This window comes from Camarhynchus parvulus, chromosome 9 (genome assembly GCF_901933205.1).
Source record: "Camarhynchus parvulus chromosome 9, STF_HiC, whole genome shotgun sequence".
In the NCBI taxonomy this organism is placed as follows: domain Eukaryota; kingdom Metazoa; phylum Chordata; class Aves; order Passeriformes; family Thraupidae; genus Camarhynchus; species Camarhynchus parvulus.
The window spans coordinates 509,345-522,152 of record NC_044579.1 but is presented as its reverse complement, the minus strand read 5'-3'; the positions used below and the strand labels follow the sequence as shown (position 1 = coordinate 522,152).

Sequence of the window (12,808 nt, the reverse complement as noted above, 5' to 3'; positions counted from 1 at the left end):
TTTAATCCACCTCTGGCAGGTGTCCATCTTTAAACAGAGTCCTCAAGGGAAAATCATCCCTGGGTGATTCCAACCAGCCACCTGTGTGCCAGCTCAGAGCTCGGCACGGCTGCCTCCCTGCAACCTGAGCGTGCTTTGGGGAACGCTTCCCTCGGGAAAACATCTCTAAAAAGGGAAGTGATGTGATCCCACAGGAGGGTGACCTGTGGTGATGTGAGCTCTGGGAATAGTGACAGCAGCAGCGGGAAACGCTGGCTGCCAGATGACCGTCCACACTGCTCCCAGCTCGCCCCTTCTGAGCAGCAGCCTGTCCGCCAGGGATGCAGCTAAGGAAAAGGAACTCATTTCCCTCGGAAGGAGAGCTAAACCCTGTTAGTGCAGATGCACAGGCAGAAAGAACAGAGCTACAAATACAGCAGGCTGCATAAAACAGAGATTCTTCTTGCTCCTCCCAGCGTGCTCCCTGAGCTCAGTGAGCAGACCCACTGCCAGAAGGGAGACCAGCAGCAGCCATGCAGGAGGCAGCAGTCTTGAGCCCTCACCCTGCTGTGTGCAGCACACACCGGGGTGACAGCACACACCCGGGTGACAGCACACACCAGGGTGACAGCACACACCGGGGTGACAGCACACACCGGGGTGACAGCACACACCAGGGTGACAGCACACACCCGGGTGACAGCAGGGCAGCCTGGCTGCTCAGCTTCCCCCCTCGCTGCCTTTTAACCACAGCCAGAGCTGCCAAGCACCTGCTCTCAGGCTGTGCCCAGGGGTTGAGCTCCATGTTCTCAGGCTGTGCTCCCAGGCTGTGCTCTCAGGCTGAGCTCCATGTTCTCAGGCTGAGCTCTCAGGCTGTGCTCTATGCTCTCAGGCTGAGCTCCATGTTCTCAGGCTGTGCTCTATGCTCTCAGGCTGTGCTCTCAGGCTGTGTTCCCAGGCTGTGATCCACACTCTCAGGCTGTGCTCCCAGGCTGTGCTCTGATCCACACTCTCAGGCTGTGCTCCCAGGCTGTGCTCTATGCTCCCAGGCTGTGCTCCCAGGCTGTGCTCTATGCTCCCAGGCTGTGCTCTCAGGCTGTGCTCTCAGGCTGTGCTCCCAGGCTGTGCTCTATGCTCCCAGGCTGTGCTCTCAGGCTGTGCTCTCAGGACGTGCTCTCAGGCTGTGCTCCCAGGCTGTGCTCTATGCTCTCAGGCTGTGCTCCCAGGCTGTGCTCTATGCTCTCAGGCTGTGCTCCCAGGCTGTGCTCTCAGGCTGTGCTCCCAGGCTGTGCTCTATGCTCTCAGGCTGTGCTCTCAGGACGTGCTCTATGCTCTCAGGCTGTGCTCTCAGGCTGTGCTCTCAGGACGTGCTCTATGCTCTCAGGCTGTGCTCTCAGGCTGTGCTCTCAGGACGTGCTCTCAGGACGTGCTCTATGCTCTCAGGCTGTGCTCCCAGGCTGTGCTCTATGCTCTCAGGCTGTGCTCTCAGGACGTGCTCTATGCTCCCAGGCTGTGCTCTCAGGCTGTGCTCTATGCTCCCAGGCTGTGCTCCATGCTCCCAGGCTGTGCTCTATGCTCCCAGGCCGTGCTCTATGCTCTCAGGCTGTGCTCTCAGGATGTGCTCCATGCTCCCAGGCTGTGCTCTCAGGCTGTGCTCTCAGGCCGTGCTCTATGCTCTCAGGCTGTGCTCTCAGGACGTGCTCTATGCTCCCAGGCTGTGCTCTCAGGACGTGCTCTATGCTCTCAGGCTGTGCTCCCAGGCTGTGCTCTATGCTCTCAGGCTGTGCTCTCAGGACGTGCTCCATGCTCCCAGGCTGTGCTCCCAGGCTGTGCTCTCAGGCTGTGCTCTCAGGCCGTGCTCCATGCTCCCAGGCTGTGCTCCCAGGCTGTGCCCACGGGCTGTGCCCCAAGCTCACGGCAGCCTGCAGCCCGTCCCTGGCTCCCCGCCCACGCTGCCGCAGCACCGATAAGGTGCCGAAAACACTGTCAGGCCTTTCAGATAAGACAGATTCAGAGCGAGGGAGAGCAGCAGCTCGAGAGCACCGACACTTGTCAGGGTTGTAGCGGGCGTGATAAGCCAGGTGCGGGAGGCCAGCAGGGGAGCGTGGGCACCGTCTGCCCCGAGCCAGAGAGGCCGAGTCATCTGCACCCAGCAGCTGCAGCTCTGCACCTCTCCCTAGTGCTCAGGGGCTGTGCCCCCACCAAGCCAACGCTTCTGGGCACACACTAACGGCTTTGTGGCACCCTTGCTGCTGCCATGATCATTCCCGAATATTCCCATTTCCTTCTGCAAGCGAGGGTCAGAAGCAGAGTGGCAGCCTGAACTTATTGTACAATCACTCAGTCGCTCCTCGTTCTTACCGTAACAAAGATACCACATTACCAGCCCAAGTGAAACCTGCATTATTTGCTTTCACAAGGAAAGTATTTCCCACCTAGAAGACATAATAAATGATAGCACTTGTTTGAGTAAGTTACAGCAGCCAGCTCCTACCTCCAGCCTGTCTGTCCTCATCAGCTTCTGGGCAGCAGCGGCGGCAGCAGCAGGAACCGGCACGCCGGGGTTCCCTGTCACCAGCATCGGGGCCGTGGGCAGGATCTCAGCAGGGACCAGGCCTGGGGACACGGGCCCCAGGTAGGGGTTGAAGGCGGCTGACGCGTTGGTGGCTAAGCTCGGTGCAACGGAAAACATTGGCTGCAAGCGGAGACAGGGAAACAGACATTTAACATTTGCTGTGCAGCAGCTTGCCATGCTGTCACCAAAACAACTCTTCAGCATCCCCTGGAGCTGAACGAGGTGAGTTTCTGCTGCTAACTGGAAAGGAGCATTTGCTGTGTTTGTGGCTCATGGGGAACACCCGTGCAGTTGTTGCAATGAGCAAGAGCATGGGACAGGGATCCCCACCAGCCCCTGCTGCTTCTCCTGCTCCAGCTTCCCTGCACACTCACAGCACGTGGCAGCTCCTGGAGCAAGCTCACAGAGGATCCACACTCCAGCAATGCCATAATGAATGACAGACACGCTGTGGGGTCACAGAGAGTCTGGGGCTGCCAGGGGGACATGGGCACACCAGTACAACGCTGCCTCTTGGGGAAAAGGCATCTGAGAGGCCTGACAAAGCATCAACTACACTCGACTTCAGGCACAGGCAAAGCTTTTCTGACTCTGGTGCAGCTAGAGCAGGCCCAGGAACTCCTGAGGTTTCACAGCCACAGTCCTCCTGTTTTACAAACAGGCTGGCCATGCAGATAATCAGACACTCACTGCATCAGGGAGATGCTTTAGTTAGGCTAAAACATTAAACCAGTGGAAGAAAGAGCACATGCAAACATGATTTTATTTTGTTTGTTTGCAAGTTTTCAAAAGAGAGTCAAGTACCCTTGTGGGTGTGAAGATAATTGGGTGTAGAGCCCAAATAATGCTGTGAAAACCCAACACAGAGCTGCTACACTGCGGCAAGGATTAAATAACTCTCCTGCCCCCAAATGCAGTGTAACTGCCAAATAAAATTCAGCCAGGAGTGTTTGTCTTTCACTATCTAAATAAGGCAGTTACTCAAGGCATTTAGGTTCTTTTTCCCAACTAATTTTTAGAGGGAAAAACAACTACAGAGTTAACACAACTCTTTCTCTGTTTCATATCAATTTAAGGCAGACAGCAGAGAACAGCACATGTTTCTGTATTCCTGAGGAAATGACTGAATTGTTTGGAAGCAAGAGACATTGGAAATAATGAACAAAACCGTACAGGGATTACTGGAGAAAACAGAATTTTGTAAATTCTGAGAGTTGTGTAAATGGGTATAATTTCTGTAATGCTTATGATTCTTCATCCATGTGAATGAAAAACAACCTGGCAAATATTACAGGAAATTAAATATTACCCTTAAATACACTATTAATTAACTACACTTTTCATTACTGGGTTATCAGCTATGTAATAATGAACTTCAAAATAGAACCAGTCTGTTAGTGTGTAACTTAAGAGATGTTGGTGTTTGATTTCAGCCCCATACACTCAAACAGACACCTGTGTGCCCGCTGTACAGCAAATAAGACTACCCCATGTATTTTCTACTGAGCTTATTTTCTAGCAATATAAATACCCTGCAGCCTTTTGACCATTGCAGAATAACAGCATGTTATCAGAGCCAGCTGGCATTGCTCTGAAGCTCACAGAGACATTGGGATGTGCTGCACTAAGTGGGGACAGCCCCTGTCCTACAGCCCCATCAGCACATGGCCACTGCTGGGCCAGGGCACAGAGCCACCCCAGCTCTCTGCTGCTGGATGGGCTCATACTACTGATGCACTAGCCATGGTCAAGCTCAGCCTAACTCCCCCTAAACTAAAGCTCAATTCCAGCAAGCAATTCTCTGGGACAGTTCCCTTGAGTGAAGGGAAAACACCCAGTGAGCATCTTCTCAAAGCCAGGAGTTTCCTAGAGCACGTAATATTGCAAAGGAAACTAAAATCTCATGCAGATCACTTGCTTACCAAACTCTGAGAATAAAGTTGCAAAAGATAAATTAACCCAAGATTACTGAAATAATTAAAAATATTACTTCAGGCAAGGCAGAATTAAGCAACACAAAGACATACAGAGGGGCATTTCAGTGATTTCAGAGGGGATTTCAGTTGGTTCCTCTCCCATTCCCGACCCCGTGGGATTTCCCTGGTGTGGAAGCTGTGCTGCCTGCACTCAGCCCAGCTCCTGGGGACCCCCAGGGGCACGTACCACGGGCTGCAGCGGGGCTCCGGGCATCATGGCATTGGCCAGCTGCATCTGCTGGGCCAGCATGGCCATGTTCTTCTGCTGGATCAGGTTATTGCGGCCATTGATCTCCAGCTGCGTTTTTAAGTGTGGTGGTGGGTGAAGATATTTGCAGTTTTCCCTTGAACATCGACCCTGAAGAAGAGAATGGACACAGTAGGATTAGAAGCTGCATCTCTGCTCCTTATGCCATGGGCTAAAGCAAACACAAGCAGACACACTTACCAGATACCTGGAAAATGAGACCTTACATGAGCACAATGTAAAAGTCAGAGCAAATTACTGCCAGATGGGTAACATGGAACTACAACATGTGTGGCTGGAATCAGAGGAGCAGTTAACCAACCTGATTCTGAAATCCAGACTAAACTCAATGTCCTCATTTCAGTGCTGGGGTTTAGGCTGTTCCACAACTCTCTGGATGAGATCCAGAGCCCGGCAATACGTGTTGTACACCCCAACCACCTAATGTACTTCACACACTCAAATGCTTTAAGGCCATAAAAAATCATTCCTGTGATCTAATGCAATGTCCTCTGGTTCCCAGGAAACAAGGAGCTTCACTGCTTCCCCACTGAGACCAGCATTTCTATCCACCTAGGAGATGGTCTTTAAGGAAAGCTATTTGCTCAGAGTTAAACACTACCAGAATATACCACAGCCTCAGGTAAATTGTGCTTATGCTTCACTATCACCAGCTATTATCAAAACACTTACATCCTCCTTGTTTGCTTGTAGCTCTGGAGCTCAGGGCACCCTTAACCTTCAATCTCTTTTAATTTACAGATCTTAGCCAATTTCCCAGAAGAAATGCAGACGTGTCTGTCTGGGAGCAGGGTTTCCTGTCTCACTTTTATTGCACAGACCTTTACAAATGGCCCACAGAGCACCCAGGAGCTGGAAGCCACAGGCTGGGAACCAGCGGCACAGATCTCCCCAGAACGGGCAGCATTCATCCCCTGCCCCTGCAGCGAGCAGCTCCCAATTACCCTGTCACTGCATCCTGCCAACTGCATCAGCAGAGGGCAAGGCAGATTTTCATCTCTCTGAACCTTCTCTGAACCCTCCCAATCATTATGAAGGGAATATTATAAGTGAGTAAATTCAGAGGTGGCAGGGGATGCTGCAGTGTCCCGATGGGCCCCACCAGCGCAGTGGGGCATTAACCCAATCCTGCTGGACTAAAATTCAGCACAAATGCTCCTCAGCAGAGGCCCTCAAGGCCAGTGGGGCGAGGGGCAGAGGGCCAGCTGGGAGCCTGGGTGTCCCAGGCGCTCTCAGGTGGTGCTCTGCCCCAGCCCTGGGCTCAGCAGAGTCCGGCAGTGCCCGCTGAGCTCAGCTCAGCCCCTCTGACCAGCCGGACAGCACCGAGTCTGCTGCAGCTGCCACACAAACTCCTCACTCTTACTGGAACTGTGGCTGCAAGAACACATTTGCTCTGCTCTCCTTGCAGCAGTAAGTCTTTTAATCTCCACGCTGCCCTTCCATTTCTTTTTTTGGTGTTTAATACATAGATTTATTTCCTACTCTATAGTTCACTTTCATGGTCAGAAATGAAGAAATGCCATCCACTCCGGATGGGAGCAGGATGTGCCTGACCTTGCTGTGGTCAGCCTCCTGTGACACCTCATCAGGTGCAGCACAGGGCTCAGCACGGTCTGGTGATCAGGACTTGCATTGGGAGGACTTTTCACCTTGCCTTCAGGGGAGCAGGAACTTGTACCTGTCCCCAGGCACCTTCCCACAGGGCAGAAGCATCCCCAGCTACTCACCATGACTTTCCTCCCCAAAGCACAAGGCACTTTGGGCGAACACTTACAGAATTGTGGAAAATGTGGCAAACTCAGACAAAAGAAAATCACCAATCATGCCCTGGAAAAATCACTCCCAAATTCTACATTCAGAAAATCGAGGATATTCCTAGAAGACTTGGATCCTCTGACAGGTGTGTTGGATCATGACAGTACACCTGGGTTTTTCAGACCTGCACACAGGTGAAGAGGAGTGTGCCCATTTCTGTGTGTCACATCAGGCTCTTCCCCACACCACCAGTTTTCTGGGAAGCACAGCACAGCCTGTTTTTAACATCCCACACTGTATGTTAGGAATACAACTGCAACTTTTGCTCTATGATAATAATCTCCTTCCAGAAAACATCCTGGTTGTATATTTAGTAATAGAAAATCTTTCTTGGGATCCCCTTCTGAGACTGCAAGCTCCTTTACTGGCTGAGTCTGTGATTCTGCAATTTGAAGCGGCTATTCATGGTCAGACCTACAGTCCTCTATCATTTAACAGGCCACCTCCTAAAGACAAAAGACAAATCTCCTTGTGGCCAACAGAGACTCCAGTGAGTGCTGCACATCCCACCTGCCCTGCACGAACACGCACCAGCCCATCACTACGGAACAATTCTTAACGACTGACAGAATTTTCAGTACTGAATCACGGCTGGATGTTCTGAGGCTGCTGTGGCACCAATTGCTGCTGCTGGAGCTGTGGTGTTCCCTCAGCCAGGGGCTCTGCCCGGGGCTGCCTGGCCCGGGCTGGGGATGCCAAAGCTGCAGAACCAGCAGCCACAGCTCAACAGTGCAGCTGGAGCACAGGGAATGCCTCTGATCCAAAGCAAACACACAAACACCTCCCTCTGCCAGGGAGCACAGATCCCTGTGACCCGGCGCCTTTGAACCCCAGCAGGAGGATGGCTGCTACGTACCATCAACTATTGCCTGAAAATGGTAAAACTATTTATCCTGATGCCCAGGGGTTTTACAGGAAAACACTGAACTCCATCTAAGCTATGGTTTCCTTTTTAAAAATAAACTGCTTGCAGAAGCCTTGTGTTGAGGCTACCTGCCACATTCAGAGAAACCTTTTTAATATCTGTATTTTAATATTCAGGACCTGCGTGGCTGTCTAGGAGCAGCCACGAGTCAGTGACTGACACCTGTGAGGCCAGGCAGAGGCAGGGCTGCAATCACTGAGCCTCTACACAAGGCTGATGCACGGCCGGCTTGCAGACAAGCCCAACACCTGCTGGAGGGGTCACTGCACCCAGTGGGAGCACGGGTGCCTCTGCCCAGAGCTGGTCCCACACCATACCCAGATGCTGGTTCAGGGCCATACCCAGAGCTGGGGCAGTGCTCGCCCTCCAGACCCTGCAGCTCCCCCAGCTCACAGCCCAGCACGGGGGGCTGTGGGTCTGGACACTCCCAAACAACTCTCAGAGCAAGCAGAATGCCAGCTGGGGGCAAACACACAGCTCTGGGGCAAGGAGGTCAGGGCATCACCCCTGTGAAGCCCCCTCAGCTCCCCCAGGGCTGCTGCTTCGGAGCAGGGATACTGATGGCAGCACTCTGCAGACACTTTTTAAAGTGAATGCTTTCATGTGAAAACACACCAAAGTGACCACTTAATGACGTCTTTGTGTGTGATTCTTGTACATAAAAGCCTCAACCCCTCTAATGGATCATTTGGCTAGCACAGCTAATAGCACTCCTACGGGAGCTGTCCTACTGCCATGAAATACAACAGGATTTAGAAAAAGAAAGAAAAAAGCAAACAGAGCAAGCAGACTGCCAGCACACCAAACAGAAGGAAAGACACCAGCTCAGCAGCAAAACCCTCCCTGCTGCTCCTGCTGTCTGTGGGTGCCTCCTCTCCTCAGCCCCGAGGGAGCACAGAATGATCCCCAGTGCCACAACGGTGGCATGAGGATGGGGATAAGGGGACATTCACACCTGTGCCACTTTTCTTTGCACCCACAGCGATGTCAACTGAGCACCTGTCCAGCCCCAGCCACCCTGACCCGTGTAAGGTGGCTGCTGGGATAGACCCAAGTGACCTCAGTTGTCATTTCATAACAGCATTAGCAAATGCATCAACCACATATGGATGTACAAGTACTTACATAAATTCTTTAACTTTTATAAATTTTATTATATTTATGTATTTAGAAATGTATGTGTTTTTAACAGTTATATAAATATTCAATACAATATGTGGTTGATCTCGGTATTACTACAAATGTTTGTATACACCTATGTACGTATCAATCCATCAGTATTTATACTGACACTCCCAGGACACACAGACTCTGCAGCTCGGGGTTGAGCAACACTTCATTTCCTCCCAAGCCCCCCTCCACGTGCCCCCAGCCAGTGCTGTACCCCAGCACACGAGGGAATTGCGTTTTTCCAGGGGGTGCAGAAGCAGCAGCCTCCCCCAGCCCGAGGGGCTTTGTCCCCCAAGGGGCAGCCCGGGGCTCACAGCACCATGAGCCCTTCCCAGCGAGAGCCCCAGCTGCTCCTTGAACTTCCAGTGCTGCCCAATCCTTTCAGAGCAATCTCTGCTGATCATACGATGCTCACCCAGGCACACAGTGACCCACAGTTTAGAGGAGAATGAACATGACTTTGTGTCCGGACCAAGTACAACACACGGCAGATTTCATCTGTTCGTCAGCGCAGATTCCCGTGGTGCCCAGCTGCAAGTGGCCACAACAGTGGGATGCTGAGCAGGTACTGGGACTGCTGTCACCCAAGCCCTGCTCACAGCTGCAATCCCCTGACACTCACTCGACAGGCACAGAGCACTGCACAGAGCCTTCACCAGAAATGTGCCCGGAACAGACAAAGCAAACAAGCAGCAGCGCAGGGGTGAGGCCCCGTCACTGTGCCAATCCCTCTGCACACAGCTCTGGACTGAGCCCACCACGGGCACCTGCTGCACAGAGACCCCAGCTGGGCACCCTGACAGCTGGAAATCACTGCTGGATTCACTGCTGGGATCCAATCCTGAAATGCCAGCACATCCACATGTCTGGGGTTTTTATTGACAGAGTTTATATAAGAGTTATACCTTTCCCGATTTTCTTGTTGTCCTTTTAGTTGTATTTTTCCCTTATTTTTAGCAAGTACAGTACCTTGACATGCTGTTTTCAATACAATTTAAACATTATTAGAATACCTTTGTCAGGCAAATTTATTATTGACTGAAAAATAATTAATTCCCCAACATTAGTGGGGAAAGTAATTATTAAAATATTACTTTATTAAGGTGAAGTTAAACAATAAATTCTGACTGAAATTTGGGAAGTTTATTAAACTTCATTTCAAAACAGGTTTTGAGGTTACAACTGAGCACAGGTGAAACAAAGCACTCTGAGAGGAAAAGCTCTAAATGTGAAATTTCATAGCATCACAGAGTCACAGACTTGTCAGGGTTGAAAGTGACCTTAAAAATCACCCAGTTCCAATCCTCCTGCCATGGCAGGGACACCTCCCACTGTCCCAGGTGCTCCAAGCCCTGTCCAGCCTGGCCTTGGGCACTGCCAGGGATCCAGGGGCAGCCACAGCTGCTCTGGGCACCCTGTGCCAGGGTCACACCAGACTCACCACCCTCACACAGAAGAATTTCTGCTGAAAGAAGAAATTTGCCTAGACCTATCCTTATAGATAAATAAAACATTTTTTTCTGAAACCAAGGTCAGTCTCAAATGGGAACTGTTCTGGGGATCAATGCCAAAGCCTGGAAATATGATTTCAAATTAATCCCCTGAGCTCTGCTCCAAGATGTCACTTTTCTCAGAATGTGGAAAGCAGACAGTGAACCCTGCCCAGGTGGACAGCAGTGGCAAAGGTACAGGCACAGAGCAGGTTCATGGCACGGGGAGAGCAGGGGCTGCTGGCACCTGGAAAAGCCAACAGCTGCTGTCTCAGCACGAGGAACTTTCCCCCAGAGTGTACAAAGGATCCAGGTTTGAATGAGCAGCACGAGAAATGATCTCGACTCCCTTTCAGCAACGCCACACCAAAAGCTCCGCGGAGCCGGGCGCTCGGCTGGCTCTGTGAGGGCTGCTGGCACCTGACAAAACAAACCCAGCACGTTCCACTGCTGGGAAACCCAGGGGCTGCAGGGCATCCTGTGAAATCCCTGAAAGCAGCATGGAGAGGTGCCCTGATTTTCAGGAATGCAAACAGCTCCAGGTCCCTGACTGACACATGCAAGAGACATTTTGCAACACAATAAACTGCCTAAGAGGGAATCATACTGCTTGCTGACATCCAAACCTTTCTACTTAATTACCACACACCTCCAGGACTGCCAAAATAACCCAGAGTGGCTATGGAGTGGTGGGGAGAGCTGTCAGGGCTGGGACAGAGCTTCCTGGGCATTGCAGAGCCCTCAGCCTTTCAGAGCAGCAGGGACCCCTGTGTGGGTGCCATACCCACTGACAGGCTGCCTTCGGCAGCTGACACCAAGTTCTGCCTCTGGCCACCAAAAATTCAACACTTCTGGCTTTTCTGTACAGTTTGCTTACATGATAAACAAATTAAGGCCATTCAGTCTAATCAGTAACAAAACCAAAGAGAGGCCAACATAGCACACCTGGCACCCAGGACAGGCTGCTGGAGGAGGCAGGGTGCACGCCACCCTCAGGGCTCTGGAGTTCCAGAGCAGTCTAGTCTGATGTCCCTGCACCACTAAACACTAAGCTTGGAGATCAATTTCCACAGGGGGCTGAGGGACCATAAAGTGCATCAGAGCAGGTAAAAGGTGGACACTGAACCTCTTAGAGCAGCATGGGGTGACCCACAGGTTTGACAGCGAAGGTTCATGGCTGTCACCACCACAGTGCCACTGACTGGAGGTGTGTGGGGAACCAGCCAGTGCTGCCCTGCCTTGCAAACCCAAAGGATGAGAGAAGTTCACACAGGAATGGAAGGAAAACCACTCAGAGCTTCCAGTAACAGGGCACATCAGGCCAGTGGATGCCTCTTCCAGCCAGAATCCCACTGTGACTGAAAGCACAAACCCACAAATGCACTTGAGTAAGGCAGAAAGCACTGCCACTGTCCAACAAGAATTTTACGAACTAAACAAAGCTGAAGAATTTCTCTTTTGGGGAAAAAAAAAAAAAAAAAAAAAAAAAACCACCAAAACAAAACCAGGGAATCTTTAACAACTTCTAAGAAAAAATTCCACCTGTTTTCCACAAGAGGGAACTTTTGACAAGACATTGATTTCCTACAAAACACTGTTTAAAATCAGTCAGTGCAGCTTGCCAGGACCAGCAGCAGAAAGGAGACCCTTAATCAGCAATTCAGGAGGAATTCAAGAACCCAGCCACATTCCCCTATGAGGGCAACACACGAGCCTCGTGCCCAAAGGCACCCACAGACCAGCAGCAGCCCCCAGCACCATGGTGCCCACCCCAGGGCACTGCCACATCCCCCTGCCAAGGGCACTGCCACATCCCCCTGCCAAGGGCACTGCCACGTCCCACCCCAGGGCACTGCCACATCCCCCTGCCAATGGCACTGCCATGTCCCACTCCAGGGCACTGCCACATCCCCCTGCCAAGGGCACTGCCACGTCCCCCTGCCAAGGGCACTGCCACATCCCCCTGCCAAGGGCACTGCCACGCCCCACCCCAGGGCACTGCCACATCCCCCTGCCAATGGCACTGCCATGTCCCACTCCAGGGCACTGCCACATCCCCCTGCCAAGGGCACTGCCACGTCCCACCCCAGGGCACTGCCACATCCCCCTGCCAAGGGCACTGCCACGTCCCACCCCAGGGCACTGCCACGTCCTACCCCAGGGCACTGCCACATCCCCCCCCAGGGCACTGCCACGCCCACCCCAGGGCATGCCACGTCCTACCCCAGGGCACTGCCACATCCCCCCCAGGGCACTGCCACATCCCCCCCAGGGCACTGCCACGTCCCACCCCAGGGCACTGCCACATCCCACCCCAGGGCACTGCCACATCACCCCGAGCCACTGCCAAGTTCCCCCATCAAAGGGCACTGCTGCGTGCCCCTGCCAGGGACCACCACCTCCCACCCCACAGCACCCTCCTACCCCACACCTTTCCTCCTCCTTTCTGTTGGCTAGCAATTAAGTACCCCTGGTCACTTGGAATTTTTTTTTAATAGTTCATACTGTCTGGTTCGAAGTGAAAATCAAAGAACCACCATTAAAAGATAAAGATTAGGCTGACAGAAAACTAGCCTTGCATCTTTCCTTAAATGTGCAAGACAGACTGAA

The 12,808-nt window shown here is 52.2% G+C and overlaps 1 protein-coding gene across 9 annotated transcripts in view; it reads right to left on the bottom strand.

The window, feature by feature from the left end:
- The window catches only part of MBNL1 (muscleblind like splicing regulator 1), a 65,747-nt gene that overhangs the window by 18,480 nt on the left and 34,459 nt on the right, over window positions 1-12,808 (bottom strand). For all 9 annotated transcript variants that reach the window (XM_030954191.1, XM_030954198.1, XM_030954190.1 and 6 more), the window contains 2 exons: window positions 4,718-4,888; window positions 2,474-2,674 (listed from right to left, as the gene is read on the bottom strand). In XM_030954191.1, coding sequence (XP_030810051.1) covers window positions 2,474-2,674; window positions 4,718-4,888 — 372 coding nt within the window. The remainder of the gene's footprint in view (window positions 1-2,473; window positions 2,675-4,717; window positions 4,889-12,808) is intronic.